General features: G+C 39.5%; 1 protein-coding gene across 1 annotated transcript in view; it reads left to right on the top strand.

The window, feature by feature from the left end:
• LOC133516841 (tyrosine-protein kinase Btk) overlaps nt 1–20,310 on the top strand; it is a 67,989-nt gene that overhangs the window by 40,157 nt on the left and 7,522 nt on the right. The window contains exons 6-14 of the mRNA XM_061849835.1: nt 3,137–3,207; nt 4,062–4,136; nt 4,451–4,515; nt 9,634–9,699; nt 12,603–12,731; nt 14,020–14,213; nt 15,517–15,688; nt 15,969–16,134; nt 18,436–18,531. Of these exons, the coding sequence (XP_061705819.1) occupies nt 3,137–3,207; nt 4,062–4,136; nt 4,451–4,515; nt 9,634–9,699; nt 12,603–12,731; nt 14,020–14,213; nt 15,517–15,688; nt 15,969–16,134; nt 18,436–18,531 (1,034 nt within the window). The remainder of the gene's footprint in view (nt 1–3,136; nt 3,208–4,061; nt 4,137–4,450; nt 4,516–9,633; nt 9,700–12,602; nt 12,732–14,019; nt 14,214–15,516; nt 15,689–15,968; nt 16,135–18,435; nt 18,532–20,310) is intronic.

Raw genomic sequence — 20,310 nt, 5'->3', positions numbered from 1 at the left:
TTATCGATTTTCAACTTTTACTTGCATTATTGTGGGAACCGGGTATTATGTTCAACATATACCTAATGAAAAAAAAAATATTAACTCTTTTCCAGGCATAGTACGATTTATGGACCACATAGGCGCCAATAGAATTTCAACTTAAGCATTTCGATTTAAGGTTCAAATTAGATTTTACCTCCGGGAAATATGACATGTCTTCAAATGAATTATGAAAGCTGGATTTAGTGGAATATATTTGATTTTTTTGGGAAAACCTTGTAGGTTGGTGTGGCCTGGAAAAGGGAATGAAGAAGAAAGAAGTTACTTATATGTAATTGAGTGTTGATTTTTGTATTTTTGAACAGTAGTTACATTATAATGAAAATAGTAGTGTTGTCTGAGAAAGACCTTCTCTACTCACCAATCTAAAATTCCACTCTACACTAAGCGAAATTTCAATGAATCAACAACGAAATAAAATAGAATATATCGTCTGTGTAGTAAAAAAGCAGCGGACCGGCAGACATGATTAGGGTCAGTGTGACGCGCGCCTTACCGCGGATACGGTACATTGACACGTTAGTCGGCAGTCGCAGCTCGGTGTCGCGCGGACGTCCGGCCGTCGCTCCCGTCCCCATGCTGCAGAACAAGACCGAGCCAGAAGCCATGGTCACCAAGAAAAAGTCGAAGATCCCGTGCCTGTCGCTGTCGTCGTTCCTGCCCGCGCTCGAGGGTACGGATTCCGTGACCTCTATCCGACGGCCTCGCCGACTGTTGCGTTTGCGTTCACCCGTCTTGTTGCACTCACTTTCTTGTCTTGATCAGGTGTAATGTAACCAAGTTTGTGTAATTCATGCAAAAGTGTTTGTGGTTTTGAGTGTTTTCGGCTGTGTTTAATGACGTCCTCATTTATTACTCGGTTAGAGTCCAATACAATCGCTTCATAAGACTTTTTAACATATCAGTCACTTTTATTCAAAAAAAAATTGTTACTTCTACTTCAGTTTGTTCACGAATACGTGTCTGGAAAGTGCTAAAGTATTGTTGTTAATCTGTTTTTTTTTTCTATTAACGTCTGTCTGCTGCGTCACTACCTGGTAGTGTATGGTTTGTTTTTGTCTTTAATCTGTATGTATGGCTTAATATTGTTATCGTGTTCTTGCGTCATATTGATGAAATAGTCTTATTGAAGTATTTCAATCACGTATAAAAACTGTTCACCATTTTAAAACATTTTCATTTCGTTAAAGTATAGTCAAAATAACATTCAATTCACGACGACCTGTCTGGCCTAGTCGGTAATGACCCTGCATATGAAGCAGATGGTCCTGGGTTATGTTATAATCCTGGTAAGGGCACAGATTTTATTTATTTCAATGAATAGTCAGCATAACGTACATATACTTATATTATAATTATCTTTTGTTATAAAATGTAATTATATATTAGTTATATATATGTATATCGTTGTCTAAGTACTCAAAACACATGCCTTATTGAGCTTATATTTTGGTTTAAAAAAATCTCGTAACTAAAGGAACACAAATCAAGGTTAGCTATAGCAAGTATATATAATTGTTGACAAGTGCATAATGCCACAACTGCCACACGAGTATAAACCCTACTTCTCCGCCAGATGATTACACGGGAGGTATACAGATGTAGTTATATTTGAACAAATTACCATATAATCGTGTTTGTCCTAGAGCGCATAGCTGATATTTTTAGCACTGCGGCTACACAACTGGAAAATAAAATGAGTCGGAAGTCTAAATGACCGTGAAAAGTGTGTTCAATTAAAATTCACATTTTATGTCGCACGTTCATCGGCAAATACCACATTTAAGTAATGACATGCGGCGTTTCTTGTTGCTTGCGGTCAATTTAATTGTAGTAAAGATTACCATATAACCGGTGCGGTTCGGTTTATGCCACCCATTGCATCTTGATAGTTGCCGGTTCTCGTTGCACTTTTACGCATTCCGTAATCGATTCGTGGTCGTTACATAATTACCTTTCGTAAATAATATCAAATATCGTATCAGATTGTACGTATATGAAGTTTATTGGCTAAAAAAGAAAACAAATACGACTCCTATTGCAAACTAACACAATTTAAAAATATTTTGAGATAGTAAATATTCTATTAATAAATAGCTAAATACAAAGGAACTTCGCTACATAGGTTAATCGATAAAGTTAAATGTATATGTACCTGATGTATAGTTCCTAATGAAGACCTTTGATTAAAGCCTTGTTTTTAAGGTATGAAATTGAAACCTTGTGTTGGCTTTTGCCATTTGTGACTGTTAATATTGATATGCACCAAGCAGAGGTATCCGATAGATTTTTTCTATCGATTACTGATAAGGAAATTAACTTTAAACTTAGTCAAGCGCTTAAGTAATTGATATTGAGAGTTGACTTTCCAAAATAATTGAATGATCAAATTTCTATTCGCATCCCAAATACTTTTTTTTTACAGCTCCCGTCCCATTTTTTAAAAATCCGGTGTGTATTGGTGAACCCATGTTTTAAACTTTTGTTTCAAGGCAACGCAAAGAATTGCTTCAATTCTCTGAAAATCGTCCAAACCGGCTTATCGAATCTGTACGAATCGTCGACGATCCCAAACTCACAAGCGGTATTGAACCTTTAAGTGTAAGGAGAGACTTTGCCTCCTTATGTGTGTTCTACCGCTTGTACAATGGGCTGTGCTCTGAAGAATTGTTTGACATGATGCCCACGGCTACTTTTATTTTATATATTAAGAAAGATACAAGATCCATACTTTTGTTTTATGTAAGATAAAAAAAGAACAGCAGGGCAGAACTTATGACCTGACTAAGTTCTTCTAAATGACTGCAAGCCAAATCTTCCTCCTGTTCCGGCTTTTTGGCACGGCTCACGGGAACCTGGATTCCGCTTGGCAGCTAATCCCAAGAATTGGCACAGCCACTTGTTTTAACGAAATTGACTGACATCTGACTTTCCAACCCGGAGGGGAAACTATTATTGCGATAAGACCGGTTTCCTCACTATGTAAATAAATAAAGCAAACCTATAAAAATTCGCACTCAAATGTTTTTTTCTTTTAATAGCTAAGGTAACTACTTTCTATGATGAACCTAAGCATGTGTTTTTATATTTGCAGCGGTGACTGCAGCGGTCACCATGCCCGGGGGAGGCGGCGCGCCTCCCGGCACTCCGTCAGCTAAACTTAAAGTGAGTTATCTCAAGTCTCTTCCAACCAATGAAAACCACCATCATTCAAATAACTACAAAGTGGAGTTCAATTGAAATTGTAAATAATGTAAACAAACCAATTTACTTCACTACTTCGTTATCCCGCACTTTTTAAGGAAAATCGGGATCTTATCAACAGTTCATACTTAGTTAAATCTTTTGTTTATATCAAAAGGTCTAGCCGTGTATATTTCAACAACCCTAAAAAAATATATATCTCTAAAACTTGTAGCATTATATTAGGGCTTCGTAGTCACCTAGAAACCCTTATAGTTTCGCCATGTCCATCTGTCCTTTCGTCCTTCGGCTGCAATTTGGCATGGATACATAAATCATGCCTGGCGACAGAACGGTAAAATAAAAAATTCAACAATTTTTTTTTTTGTTTTATCTTATACTAAATGATATTTTTTGATATTTTTTTCCCCTTGACCCAATAGTGTGGGATAAGTCTTTTGAAACAAGGTTACGGGTCACCAACAACCATTTTTTGATAAAGTTCTTTTAGGAAACAATCGCTCTGAAAGAAAGAAAAAATATGAAAAAAATCGTGAAAAAAATCTTCATAAATACTTTTAATAAAACTATAGCGAACATGATCGGTCTAGCCGTTTTTGAGTTATTGCAAAAATCTACGGGTCGCGTATTTTTCTTTAACAGGGAGAAAGCTGTTTTAAGCGAAGGGAGACAACATTGCCGATTTTAATAATTGTACTATTACTGTATGCAAAATGTTTACTCGGAAGGCTGAAAATACACGAACACAGATGTAGTATTACATAATAGGTGTTAGATATTGTGAACGTTACTTATTATACTTATGTTTGTTTTAGGAAAAACAAAGAAAAGTTGTGGTTGCCCTTTACCCGTTTAAGGCAATCGAAAGTGGAGACCTCTCCTTAGAAAAGGTAAATAAAATATTATTTGTGTAATCAGACGAACAGTTAATGCCAATGGTATTTTATCGACTATCCATAAATGGCGCAACACTATATATACAAATATTTATGAGTGGCATTTTGTATATTCTGGTTTTCTAGTTTAAATAACCTGCGTTAGAAAACTACGTAAAATTACACAATCCTATTTTTAACGTACCTGTTATGTACTTAATAATAAACTCTATGAAATATAGTTAAAATGTACATTTTTTATAAGAGAAAATCCACCAAGGGGGAAAATTATCACTATTAATATATTTGTAAAGTATTTTTTTTTATAGGGAGCGGAGTATGAAGTTATCGACGACTCGCAAGAACATTGGTGGAAAGTCAAAGACGAAAATGGGTAAGTCTTTTTTTTTTTAATACTACGTCGGTGGCAAACAAGCATACGGCCCGCCTGATGGTAAGCAGTCTCCGTAGCCTATGTACGCCTGCGACTCCAGAAGAGTTACATGCGCGTTGCCGACCCTAAACCAACCCCCCTTCGTTGAGCTACAGCTTCGTTGAGTCAAAATAAATCTACCTTATGTAAATCAAATTGTGACATGTACCATGTAATAATATTATAAAGAAATTAGTACATAAATATGATATAATAATATAATATAGCTATTTATTCCTAATATACCGAATGTTACAATATACAATATTTAATCGACATTAAAATTATGATTATAATAACATGACGAAAGCTTGATTCATGTAGTGTTTGTATTTATACATAGTTTGATTTCAGTTGAATTCATTAATTATGTAATGTTCAAATCATCATCATTGTTCATAATATTTTCTTAAACCTTAGACTGTCCATTTCTTGACATAGGCCCCCCTCCAACTTAACCTGTGTGTGATACACATCGAATGTTTACAGGGTCACTACCTACTAGGTCAGACCGGTCGTCAAAAAAAACCATATACACCGTGTTTTTTTTTTTCAGTTAATTTCAAGGGTGCATCCCTGAGCTTAAATTAAGTAACTTTCTCAAAGACACCGTTATTCTAATTAACTCCATTTCGGAGATAATCAATATTTAATTTTTATCTTATAAAGCCCTTACGAGCGTATACACTTGGCTTAGGTCCTGTTTACATATTGATTAGTGTTAAGTATGAGTTAATACATTTGCTACTAAACTTAACTACTATCTCGGACGATTGATGTTCAAAATGACATTGATATGTCACAGTTTTCAATTGTTTTGTTGAGTTAAATGAAATGCCTGTGTTACAACAACGCTATATGCAACATGTAATAACTTTTTATAAAAATAAATATCATTGAAAAATTAAAATTAAAAGTTTTTTTTTATGCTATGTCATATAGTTTCCTTAAACGTACGTAGCGATACCCCGAAGTTAACGGAATTCAATAAAAACACGGTGTATAAAATATAGGGACCGTGCGCGTTGGAGGGTCTGCCATCTTGTGGCCTGAATCGGAACTATAAACCTGTACATTTACACGTCACGTGTTTTCTTGTGCATAGTAGGTTCTGCCATCTTGTGGGCTACATCGGAACAAAAAACATCACATTTACACGTCGCGCCAAAATTCTGACGTCTTCTGTGCTGCCTCCTACAGTTCATGCACGCTCCCTATAACAATTAATCATAAAGTAAAATTCAAATGTTTATAGCAGATTGTACAACTAGAAAGTAAACCCATTTTAGAGAGCGAATTTTAGGATTTTATTCGAGGATAAAATGGCTACAATACTATATAATTCATTCTCCTTTTCACTTGGATTATGAGGAAAATGCACAGTAATATCATCATTTTAAGCGTAATTTATGGAACAATTGAATATACCAAATAAAAAAGATATCTTTCAGACTCTTCTCAGGACAGATTTTCACATTAATTCTGTGCCTCCAGTGTAAAAGGGTTAAACTCAAAAAATGCAATTTTTCAGTATAGCCAAAAAACGTTTTAAGCCGGAGTTTCTCTGCATTGTTTACAAAAAAATTAGGTTTTTAATTTTAGTTTAGATAGTATAAGTGATGAATTATAACTTGACATTAAAATAAACCTGGCTTTTCTGAAAATAACGGAAATATGGGCTTTCAAAAAAAACTTTAATCCCTTTTCACCAATGTAATGAATGTGTCAAAAGGTTTAACTACACTTTGTCTAGTGCTTCTGAGATCTTATTGAACTATTGCAATGTGTTAATGAAACAATTTTGGGAACTAAAATAATATTGTATTTTCATATGATTAGGATAAAAATAAAACAAACCAGTATGAATAATATCAATGTATTGAAAACAATATCAAAACAAATATTGTACTGAATTTTCATTCATTTTCGTTTTAATTGATCTTGTAAATCGGGATGAATAGCAGGTAGATTAGAATCAGCCTGTAAACTGGAATAGAATTCCTGTGCTGATTGATCACTGTAACCAAACAGTGACTTGATATCTTTTAATTTTTCTGCTGAAATCGCTAACGGTTCAGTGTAACAGGGCGTCAGTTGTACTGGCTGGTTATAAGTTTTTCTTCTCCATTTTGCATAATCAACTGTTATATTGAGTGATATTGAGTTTCTTCCAAGTAGCCTATGGAATTGGTACATTTCACCTAACATGAAATGAGGTAGTTCTGTTTTTTAATATGTTGGTACCTAGTAATGAAATGGTAATAACAAATCCAAGTTTTCCACCTCGAAAACCCTTGGGATCATTGTAAAGTACATGAAAATCCATTAAATTTTAGGATTTTTTTCAGTTTTTGTAAAAAATTTCCACTAAGAACCGGGTTAAGGTAAGTAAGGTAAAAGTCACAATGCACATTTATAAGAAAATGATATTTGCAATTAATTGACTATAAATTAGTCTTAGTAAGCCAAATAGTTTCTAAAATACGGCTTTTCAAAGGTTTGCAAAATTTAAAACTAACTAACTGTAACTGCAAAAAAGGTTGTACCAGCAGTTGTGGTTGCAGGCAAGCAGGACTCAAATGCTCAGCTGTTTGCAACTACAGCAATGGTCAATCCTGCGAGAATATACAGGACCGGAGATGTGTGCCGACACTGAAAAACCATTCATTGATAATCCACCATCAAATGACAATTTCGACCGGCCTGTCCAGGTTGACGAAGAAATACTACCACACACGCTGGCCCCAAAAGGAGTACTGTGGGTTCAGAGGACCAGCCTGATTCATCAAAGATATACAAGAGATACAAGTTATAACAATTTCTCTCGCTGTACTGTATATTAAACACACAATGATCCGAAGGGCTTTCGAGGTGGAAAAGGTAGGAGGTATATATAAAAAACAGAACTACCTCATTTGATGTAAGGCAAAACCTCTTTTTTGGTATGATTTCTGTGTGTTAAATTGTCTTTTTTTGTGCAGGACTTTTGGGAACAGATATTCTTAGTATTTAAATTCACTGACCTCATTAAACAAAAACTTTTCTTTTTTTTCGTTTACTTTTCGCGCAATAAATTCAGTTTTCAAAAGCATACTGAAATTATAAAAGCTGGCATGCGTCATTTCTATTACTTGTATAGAATTGTTTTTCGAAACTGATCGAACTAGTTGATACCAGTCGCGAGGAACATGTATATCTGCAGTTGTGTTACGTTTGGCTTTTTCGATCAAAGCATGATCTGAGTCCCAGTCAAGGTGAGTATGACCTGGTACTAAAAATTTGTGCTCAATACTTATTGAGTTAATGGAACCTTTAATTGCTGTCAAAAACATTGCAATAATATGGTTATTTTTAAGCCATTTGTGTAAAATGGTCAAACTCACCGTTGCGAACGAAAGTCGCTCTGCAGCACAGAACAATACCACACGGGTACACCTGCAAGCGCGGGGAATGCCGATTGCTGACGTCATGGGACTATCGGGACGCGGGCGGGAGTCGCGCGGCGTATGCGTCGCCGACCCCTCTTCCGCACCCCGCGCATCCTATCAACTTCTACCGTTTTGCACAACATCATTTATATGATAACTCTACTTTTGCCAATGCGAACGAAAAATATATTTAATAACATTGTGAAAAGTGGGCAAAATGTACTTTATTTTGCGTTAACCAACTAGAAGTTAAATATGAAAAGGAATCTATGTGGACTTTAACCATCATCATTAAGTCGGTTTAGCTAATCTTGATTGTGAAAAACGGTCGAAGTCAAATTATACACTTTTACACATCATCACATCCTAAAAAATTTTTGTGAATAACAAAAAAACTAAAATTTTACCGTGATGCACAAACTAGACTCGTTACTTTAAATTGACCTAAGTCAATTTTGATTTCTTTACACCGAATGTTCATTTGAAATGGAGTTTATTCACTAAGATTAAACTTTACTTTAACCATTGTTTGTAACACGATTTTTAAATACCAATTTTCTAAAGGAGATTATATAAAAATAAATCGTTTTGAACATAATAGTTAAGATTTTTGACATACTTTAACCCTTTTGCACAATCGATATCTCTGCAATTAGTGGTCGCAGGGCTATGAGTGTCGAAACAAACGATGTAGTTTCAGGAAATAAATAATAAACTGGCAAAATTTGTAATTTGGACTAACTCGACTTAAACCCTTTTACACTGGAGGCACAGAATTAGTCCATTGCAATTATGATTATACACGGTGTTTTTTCACTACGGGGTATAGCTAAGTGCATTTAAGAAATTTGGTAGTTAATTTTAATAAAAAAAAAAAACATTTTTTTTCGCTTGAAAAGTAATTACTAGCGTTGTTATAACACGGATATTATATTTTAATCCACCAAACAATTGAAAACTATGACATCAATGAAATACGAACACGAACTATAGTAGCAAATGTATAAACTCATACTAAACACTAACCAATATGTAAACAAGCCCTAAGGCAAGTGTACACGCTCGTAAGGACCTTACCAGATAAAAATAGATCATTGATTATCTCCAAAATTCAGTAATTAGAATACCGGTTTCTTTGAGTAAGTTACTAAATTTAAGTTCAGGAATGCACCCTTGAAATTAACGGACTTTAAGAAAATACACCGTGTATTAAGGATATTGAGTTAAGAGAGGAAATGCAAAATTCTACATTAAATTGTTACAAGTCTTAATCAAGATTTAATGCCATGAACACCTTCATACGGAAACTAGATTATATTTGCAAGGGAAGACTGAGAAAAACCTTATTAGGTTACGAGTTGCTCGATAGAAAAGAAAAACACGAAAATGCCAATTTTTATTTAGTTCAATGGTATATAGTTGCTCTAAATTGCAGTATAACATTAGTTATAAAATAGCTAATAGTGATATAGCCGAGGACGTCACTAACTAAATTTTCAATAAAATTCATTCTTTGGGGAAATTGAGGAGGAGAAACGTTAAAAACCTTTTTAATCCGCGCGATAGCCGAATATATGTATACTTAGTTACATTCTAATTACCTTTTTTTCTGGCTTTACGCCCCGTCTAAGAGATATTTATTTTATTTCAGGTCCGTTGGATTCATCCCTAGCAATTACGTGAAAGAAAAGGAAACATTAGGACTCCAGAAGTACGAGTAAGTATTTCTTTTTGCTAACTTACATCATATAGTTATAAGTCCGCTATCCGATATGTACTGTACAGTGTGCAACTGTGCAGAGAAGCGAAATAGGTAACAATATTTAGATTATCGCACAGGAAAAACCACAAATATCACATAACATAACGCATAAATATAGTTTGAATAGATAATTCATTATTGAAGTGTGTGCCCGTCCCTAGAGTTCAGTCAGCGTCAAATAGGTAGTGACGGCCAAAGTGGCCAAATATATCTTAACACCATGATTAATATAGAAATAAGTATGTTTATTCTGACCATATTACATGTAGGCGTACCAGTAGGTAGAGGACGTCGGTTGACTAAGCAACATGCCACTTCTGATGCTGGCGGCCGGCGCGCCCTACCGGCCGAGTACCACTTACTTTATAAATAAATGAAAAAAAGTTTTCTATATATTTAAGTATTTTATATAATTATATATATCATTGCCTGAGTACCCACAACACAAGCCTTCTTGAGCGTACTGTGGGGTGTAGTCAATTTGTGTAAGAATGTCCAATATTTATTTATCACTTATTTTCCTTAAATAAAAAATATTTATTTTATTTATATATAACTCGGGCATAATTGTATTTACAGTACATATGGTGCTACTTTACCGCACTAGTGCGAAAATTAGCATATTACGTTACTGTGTCGAACATTTAAAGGGCCATATGTACTGTAAAACGTTGTACGATACATGTGCGAATAGGTAATTCGCAACTCGTGTCGATTTAAAACACTCCCTTCAGTCGTGTTTTAATTTATCGCCACTCGTTTAGAATTTCCTATTTTTCGCACTTGTATCGTAATGTACTATTACAGTACATATGGTGCTACTTTACCGCACTAGTGCGAAAATTAGCATATTACGTTACTGTGTCGAACATTTAAAGGGACATATGTACTGTAAAACGTTGTACGATACATATGCGAATATGTAATTCGCAACTCGTGTCGATTTAAAACACTCCCTTCGGTCGTGTTTTAATATATCTCCACTCGTTTCGAATTTCCTATTTTCCGCACTTGAATCGTAATGTAATATTGTCGCTTTATGCCCTAATTGTGTAATCTACTATTATTGTTTTGTTTTGTTGGACTACTTTATATGAGATTTTATTAAATTAATCAAATACTCGTAAAGTATTCGATTGTAAAAAATATCTTCAAGTAAGATAGGTAGCGTTTTGTTTTTCTCGAAAACGTTCCTAGTTTAGTTATGCATTTCGAAGCTGGATTGACTGTAAAATGCTCTACGTCTTTTTAACGGGTTTCTCTTCGAAATTGGGGGCATAATATGAGTCATGTTAATTGGCAAAAGTGAATGATTAAACTGCTTCTGCATGAATCATTAGTAAAAGTGCTCGTATGGCCCATTTACATAATAAAGCCCATTATTAGTATTGATGACAGAAACTGGGATTTGCCCTAATTATGGCTACTTCATTTTACCATTTTAGTAGTAGAAGTAATCACTTTATTGTACACAACAAAGGTTAACAAAAATAAATTACAGTAATGGAGGTACAAAGGCAAACTTATCTCTATAAGGGATCTCTTCCAGCTGACCAATCAATCAGTCATTAAAATTGTACAATTAAATAGTCCAGGATCCCTTTACCGATATCACAAAATAAATCATTAAAATTGTAAATTTAAATAGTCCAACATCCTTTTCCCGATATCACAAAATGAAACCATTAACTGTATTACTCTCGATACAATTTGGTATCTCACAATTATCCTGAAATTTGGTTGCATTTACGACACGATAAGCAGCTTTTTTTGTATTACCAAAATGTTGTTCGACCAAAAATTAAATTGAAATATGCCAACATTGCTTTTGAATGGTGCCCTACTTCGAGAGAACTTTTGTGTTACTGGACTGGAAGTACTTTCTTGTTTAAACTCCAACCCCGGCTTTCCGGAAATTCTTGTACAGTCAACTGCAGAGATATTTGACCCCCTCCCCTGCTAAGAAACTGCTATGCAGGGCCGTCATTTGATGCGTTGAACATCGTAAGAAGACTGGACTAATCCTAATAAGACGTAGTTTTACATCTGGGTTGAAAGGTCAGACGGCAGCCACTTTCGTAAAAATGTAAACCTTTTTATTTCATTTTCAAATTCATGGGATTAGGTCGCTGAGCGAATTCAAGGCAGGCCAAGTAACCCGTGGCAAGTGCTGGTGACGTCATTATGACGGTAAACATGAAAAAGCGATACGAGTAACATTTTTTTTTGGGTAATGACTAATTCTAATCTAATGTAATTCAAACGAAAAAATATTGTTCCTCGTGTAAATAAAACAACACAACAAAATGTTCCTCTGAATGACGAAGTTTTTCTTCATATTTAGATATATACTTACATTTCACACGTATTCAGGGCTAAATAATTCTTGAACCTCTCGCCAGTTAACAAAATTGGCGTCTCACTGGTCATAATTCCTATAACCACACCTGAAGCAAATGTAATGTTGTTGACGGTCAACCATTCTTCATTTAAATCAATTTCTTTTGATGGGAATAACGCATATACGGCTGCATAGACTCCATTGCGACTTCAACAATATTTCGGTTATATTTTACTAATAAAAAAATAAGTAAACAGAAATCGGTTGTCATTTCCAACAATCTTGTTTTTAACATGACAAAGACAGTTATGTTTTTATACGTCGCCAGTTCGTATAAAAACTCTCAACTCAAGTTTCAATATCAGTAAACTAAAGAGGCCAATAAGTTGTTATTTGATTAAGTATCTATAATCTAGATAACAACACTGTATTTGGCTTGACGTCATACGTATGTCACCGGCACCCAAGTTTCGGTCTCTGGGTATTGTATAGGTATTAATAGACCTTGTGTTCGCAGATGGTACGTGGGCGAGATGTCGCGGCAGCGGGCGGAGTCGCTTCTCAAGCAGGAGGACAAGGAGGGCTGCTTCGTGGTGCGCAACTCCTCCACCAAGGGCATGTACACGCTCTCGCTCTTCACCAAAGTGTAAGTTGCTGGCACGATATACCGACGACCGCCGCAACTGCCGAGGCGAACCTTCTTATGCTTAAACTCTTACTGGGTTGAACAGAACGAGGGACTTTTATGCAAACGAGGCATTGTTCAGGCTTCTTGCTTTATTTTTCACCAGATAACTACGTTAATATTTCCAACCATTTGTGAGATACAGTTTGCTAAAAATTTGTGCAAAAATTTGCATGTTTCAACTTTCAACCCTAGCAAGTAGACCCGATGACGTCATCAAGACTAAGTAAGTATTTCTTAGTTATCTAAATAATACCTGTTTTCAGAATTTATTTTGCTTTAATTTAACTTACTTTTATTATTTTACAATTAAAACTTGATATACTTTAACGTTTGATGGAAAGATGCGCTAATTATTTAAACAAGAAAAGAAAAATGTCTATGTCATATGTCTACGGCGTTTTTGGCTATTAAATATATTATTAATTTAAATTTATTAATTTATTGATAGTCATCATTGTTTACTAACCATTTTTCTACATGTGTAACTACTAACAAAAATATGGATTTGAAAAAGTCTGAAATAAAATAAATTCATTCATTCATTCATAAATATTAGGGGACATATATCATATTGTGCTTGCGTTTTTAGTTTTAGTATAGGAAGGACCTCAGCCTTGACTTCAACATTGGTTTAGAGAGTTTATTCTGTTTTAATACACTAATTGTATTAAAGGTTCTCGCCACTATATATTTTGACATTCTTTCGCCATAGTAGTAATTTGCCCTCGGTTGTACTAATCTTTTCCCTCTTACGCTTCTTATGTTATATTTATTTGTATTATCCCATTATCCCTTCAGCCTAGTCCATAGAAGTGTTCCACCCTGTATATCTTAAAAGTTTTACTCTTTCGTAAGCAACGGCATGAACAGAAGCCGATGGAGGCACATAAGTGCATCTGCATGATCATGTAACCTCTTGATCACCTTACGTCATAGGGGCGACTGAATTAGAGTTACTAATGATAATTTTAACATTATGCACCTTAATAGACTGAAATGTTATGTAACAAGCACTAGGAGGCCACCTGCCTTAAATCATGATTCCGTACAAAATTAACATATATTAGAGAACCGCACCTCACGTGCCACTCCATTTTATACTACGTCGATAGCAAACAAGAATACGTCCCGCCTGATGGTAAGCCTATGGACGCCTGCAACTCCAGAGGTGTTACATATAGGCGTGAGCTGTAGGGGGCAAAATCATTTTTATATGTACCTACTATTTTTCATTACTCCATTTCAGAAACCACGCGCAAACAAAACACTACCACATAAAGCAGAACAGCCGCGGCGAATTCTACTTGTCCGACAAGCACTGCTGCGCCTCCATCCCCGAGCTCATCAACTACCACAAGCACAACAGCGGCGGGCTGTGCTCGCGGCTCAAGGCCACGCCCTGCGACCGGCCCGCGCCGCCCACCGCCGGCCTCAGCCACGGTCAGTGACATCACTTACAGGAGGACGAGCACTGCCGCCTCCATCCCCGAGCTCATCAACTACCACAAGCACAACAGCGGCGGGCTGTGCTCGCGGCTCAAGGCCACGCCCTGCGACCGGCCCGCGCCGCCCACCGCCGGCCTCAGCCACGGTCAGTGACATCACTTACAGGAGGACGAGCACTGCCGCCTCCATCCCCGAGCTCATCAACTACCACAAGCACAACAGCGGCGGGCTGTGCTCGCGGCTCAAGGCCACGCCCTGCGACCGGCCCGCGCCGCCCACCGCCGGCCTCAGCCACGGTCAGTGACATCACTTACAGGAGGACGAGCACTGCCGCCTCCATCCCCGAGCTCATCAACTACCACAAGCACAACAGCGGCGGGCTGTGCTCGCGGCTCAAGGCCACGCCCTGCGACCGGCCCGCGCCGCCCACCGCCGGCCTCAGCCACGGTCAGTGACATCACTTACAGGAGGACGAGCACTGCCGCCTCCATCCCCGAGCTCATCAACTACCACAAGCACAACAGCGGCGGGCTGTGCTCGCGGCTCAAGGCCACGCCCTGCGACCGGCCCGCGCCGCCCACCGCCGGCCTCAGCCACGGTCAGTGACATCACTTACAGGAGGACGAGCACTGCCGCCTCCATCCCCGAGCTCATCAACTACCACAAGCACAACAGCGGCGGGCTGTGCTCGCGGCTCAAGGCCACGCCCTGCGACCGGCCCGCGCCGCCCACCGCCGGCCTCAGCCACGGTCAGTGACATCACTTACAGGAGGACGAGCACTGCCGCCTCCATCCCCGAGCTCATCAACTACCACAAGCACAACAGCGGCGGGCTGTGCTCGCGGCTCAAGGCCACGCCCTGCGACCGGCCCGCGCCGCCCACCGCCGGCCTCAGCCACGGTCAGTGACATCACTTACAGGAGGACGAGCACTGCCGCCTCCATCCCCGAGCTCATCAACTACCACAAGCACAACAGCGGCGGGCTGTGCTCGCGGCTCAAGGCCACGCCCTGCGACCGGCCCGCGCCGCTAGGGATTGCAATCTGGATATCCGGATAACCGTTTTGTTTGGATATCCGTTCAATTTACCATCCAGATAGTTTTGTAAGATTTGACCGATGTACATGTATGAGCAGTTTCTCTATTTTCATAATTTTGAACTTGTCGTCTAGACTATTTAAGACAAAAATTCACAGTTGGAAAGAAAAAGCTAAAACAGAATACAAATCTGACCGATCGCCATGAAACACGTAAAATATTTGTTATCGTTCGTTGAAGGTGTGGGTTGACGTTACAGACAAATGGGAGATCGACCCGTCGGAGCTGGTGCTGCTGGAGGAGCTGGGCGCGGGGCAGTTCGGCGTGGTGCGGCGCGGCAAGTGGCGCGGCCGCATCGACACCGCCGTCAAGATGATGAAGGAGGGCACCATGTCCGAGGACGACTTCATCGAGGAGGCCAAGGTCATGACGTGAGTTGAACCTGCGCACTCCTTTTTACTACCTACGACTGCCAATCCCTGTCGCGGCGATAGATGGTCCCTATGACAGTTCCTTCAAGTCTTTATTTTCGGACCGCCGCAGCCGCCTTCCCCCCTTCCTTTTTGGGGAGTAGCCAATAGTTGATCTCGTGGCTAGGGCATTACATTAGCTTAGTTTGAGCTACGCTACAATCGTGACAAGCGGCATCGCCGGTGGCAAAAGTGCATAAAGCTCTATACATTACTCCGCTTACTCATTTTTGTTCCGCAGCAAACTTCAACATCAGAACCTGGTGCAGCTATACGGGGTGTGCTCCAAACGGCGGCCCATCTACATCGTGACGGAGTACATGCGGCACGGCTCGCTGTTCAACTACCTGCGCCGCACCGCGCCAGACCAGCTGCCCGCCGCCGTGCTGCTCGACATGTGCATACAGGTGGGCACGTGTCTACATACATCTACACCGTGACGGAGTACATGCGGCACGGCTCGCTGTTCAACTACCTGCGCCGCACCGCGCCAGACCAGCTGCCCGCCGCCGTGCTGCTCGACATGTGCATACAGGTGGGCACGTGTCTACATACATCTACACCGTGACGGAGTACATGCGGCACGGCTCGCTGTTCAACTACCTGCGCCGCACCGCGCCAGACCAGCTGCCCGCCGCCGTGCTGCTCGACATGTGCATACAGGTGGGCACGTGTCTACATACATCTACACCGTGACGGAGTACATGCGGCACGGCTCGCTGTTCAACTACCTGCGCCGCACCGCGCCAGACCAGCTGCCCGCCGCCGTGCTGCTCGACATGTGCATACAGGTGGGCACGTGTCTACATACATCTACACCGTGACGGAGTACATGCGGCACGGCTCGCTGTTCAACTACCTGCGCCGCACCGCGCCAGACCAGCTGCCCGCCGCCGTGCTGCTCGACATGTGCATACAGGTGGGCACGTGTCTACATACATCTACACCGTGACGGAGTACATGCGGCACGGCTCGCTGTTCAACTACCTGCGCCGCACCGCGCCAGACCAGCTGCCCGCCGCCGTGCTGCTCGACATGTGCATACAGGTGGGCACGTGTCTACATACATCTACACCGTGACGGAGTACATGCGGCACGGCTCGCTGTTCAACTACCTGCGCCGCACCGCGCCAGACCAGCTGCCCGCCGCCGTGCTGCTCGACATGTGCATACAGGTGGGCACGTGTCTACATACATCTACACCGTGACGGAGTACATGCGGCACGGCTCGCTGTTCAACTACCTGCGCCGCACCGCGCCAGACCAGCTGCCCGCCGCCGTGCTGCTCGACATGTGCATACAGGTGGGCACGTGTCTACATACATCTACACCGTGACGGAGTACATGCGGCACGGCTCGCGGTTCAACTACCTGCGCCGCACCGCGCCAGACCAGCTGCCCGCCGCCGTGCTGCTCGACATGTGCATACAGGTGGGCACGTGTCTACATACATCTACACCGTGACGGAGTACATGCGGCACGGCTCGCTGTTCAACTACCTGCGCCGCACCGCGCCAGACCAGCTGCCCGCCGCCGTGCTGCTCGACATGTGCATACAGGTGGGCACGTGTCTACATACATCTACACCGTGACGGAGTACATGCGGCACGGCTCGCTGTTCAACTACCTGCGCCGCACCGCGCCAGACCAGCTGCCCGCCGCCGTGCTGCTCGACATGTGCATACAGGTGGGCACGTGTCTACATACATCTACACCGTGACGGAGTACATGCGGCACGGCTCGCTGTTCAACTACCTGCGCCGCACCGCGCCAGACCAGCTGCCCGCCGCCGTGCTGCTCGACATGTGCATACAGGTGGGCACGTGTCTACATACATCTACACCGTGACGGAGTACATGCGGCACGGCTCGCTGTTCAACTACCTGCCTACAATTATAGGTATTTCATTTTCATATGAGGCCTCCTCTAAAAAGTTAAATTTTTCTCTATCTGAAGCTATTTATGGCCTTCAGCTACACCACGAGGTAGGGTATATAAGAACAAACCTAAAATTACATAAGTAATACCTTTTAGTACGATTATATAATATTATTATTATTTTCTTAATTTTCAAACGCTGAAACTTTTATACCGGTCATTCGCGGATGGTCTAGAACGCAAAATGACTACTGTAATATTTTGTCTATATTGCTATTAGTCTACATCGCAAATGGTCTAGAACGCAAAATGACCACAACATTTTATAAAGGTAGGTTAGGTTCGTTAGGTATCTTCAAATGGCCGAAGGCCAAACAGTACAGAATAGGAGGCTCCGTCGACATCGCTATAAAGTTAAGATAAAACGGAAAAAATTATGTGGGCATTTTGCTTTCTAGACCATTTGCGATGTAGACTAATAGCAATATAGACAAAATATTACCGATGTAGGTAAAATATTACACTAGTCATTTTGCGTTCTAGACCGTCCGCGAATAACCCTTTTATACTTGCATGACATAGGCGGACATACATTTATTTTATATTAATTATTATTCTCAGTTCATATTTCTGAGAATAACGGCCGCCGATATATTTTTCAATGGTTTTATCTTGCCTTTAAAAGTTTTGCTTTCGGCCGAAACTGAGTCAAAACTGAACAATCCGGCAAATTTCGGCAAAAGTCCTGGTGTCGGTCGAACACAAATAAAAACCCGACCACCAAATACCTAGTACATACAATAATACATGTCCTGTTTGTATATTTTCAGGTGTGCAAAGGAATGGCGTATTTGGAGAGGCATAACTACATCCATCGAGATTTAGCTGCTAGAAATTGCTTAGTAGGAGATGAAAATGTAGTAAAAGTAAGTTGAAATGTGAAGAAACGTCAAAATAGTTCGCCTTAACGCGGCTACATTTTTGTACCAAAGTTGTAACGAAGTATTTTTTTAAAGTCTCAATTAAATATTTTTGGGCTAATTCACAATTAGTGATGTGCCGTCCCTGGGAAAATTCTTTATGTGGGAATTGTCCTGGAAACGTTCCGGGGAATTTCCTAATGGGAAGGGAAATTAGGGGTATTTTAAAATTTAATATGTATACATCTTGTATTATCAGATATCCCTTCAAAAGATGGTCTTATGGAGGGATTTCTGTCTTAAACTTAATCTTTTTACAACGCCATTAAAGATTGTAAATTCCCTTTTCCCGGAAAATTTCCCATTGATCCTTGGATATTTCCCATAGTTACCAGGAATAATCCCTGGCCAAAAAAAAAAATAGTACTTTTTTAATCATCAACAACAATAAAAATTATCATAGTTTAATTGGCACATTGAATTTATATACAAATTACACAGATTACAACTAGTTTAAACAGTAAATATTTATTAAAAAAAATATAATTGTACTTCTTTAATCTACAATAAAAATAACTACAGTTTAATTTGTACATCGAGCGCTCGTAAAAATAAGATTAAAATTGGTATACACTGTTATATATATATATATATATATATTGGAAATTCTCAGAGTCAGATAAACCTAATTTGGCAACGACTTTAGATAACCTAGCCTGTGTACTTGCAGTAAACTTCGTAAACGTCATAATTTAATAGATGTTTGACGTTTTAAATAACACTTCCGCTGTCTGGGCTATAAAAATCGCTGCCAACTTATCTTGATCTGACTAAGGTCCACAGTAAGCTTAAGAAGGTTTGTGTTGTGTGTATTCAGACAACGATAAATGTCATATATAAATACTTAAATACATAGAAAACACCCATTACTCAGCAACAAGTATCCATGCTCATAACACGAATAAATGCCCTTACCGGGATTCGAATGCAGGACTATCGGCTTCATAGGCAGGGTTGCTACCCACTAGGCCAGACCGGTCGTCAAACATAGTTTTATTTCATTACTGTTTTTATTTTGTCATATTCCTGGGATCGAGGGAAAGTTCCCGGGAATTTCCCATAAGCGAATTTTCCTGTTCTCGGTAATTTTCCCACGGCACATCACTTATTCACAATTGAATATAAAAAAAAATTCTCATTTTCTCGTTTCAATGATTTTAAAGGTGTCCCAAACAAGCCTTATATATTATATTATATATATTATAATCTTTAATTCAGACCAAGGATCCATATTTTGTTAGTAATGTACATAAAAACATAAAAAAAAAACATAGAAACTAGTGTTAGTGTATAACATAGAAATATAGTTGCATTTCTGTGCATAATCTGTTGCATTTCGACGGTCATTCCCACTAGTTACCACTAACTTGTTACCAGTGGTAACTACTAGAAAAAAAAACCACCTATTACCGCTGGTAACTACTGGGAAAAAATCCTAGTAGTTACCACCAAACCGAGTTACCCAGTAGTTACCACTGGTAAAAGGAGGGATTTTATTTCCCAGTAGTTACCACCAAAATATTGTTAGAGTTGAATACTAATAAATCAGTAGAAATGGTATATTATAAATATTTACCGGTGCAAGTGCAAAAAATAAATAGTTCAGGAGAAATTTTAGGATGAAATTTATCTTATTAATTGTAAATTGAATGAATTTAGACGTTATGAGGTAGAGAGGGCGCTTACGCCGCACTGCGTAGCGCAGCGTTGTATTTATATAGGAGC

This window comes from Cydia pomonella, chromosome 4 (genome assembly GCF_033807575.1).
Source record: "Cydia pomonella isolate Wapato2018A chromosome 4, ilCydPomo1, whole genome shotgun sequence".
Lineage (NCBI taxonomy): Eukaryota > Metazoa > Arthropoda > Insecta > Lepidoptera > Tortricidae > Cydia > Cydia pomonella.
Note: the sequence above shows the minus strand (reverse complement) of the source record. Positions and strands in the feature narration are given on the sequence as shown.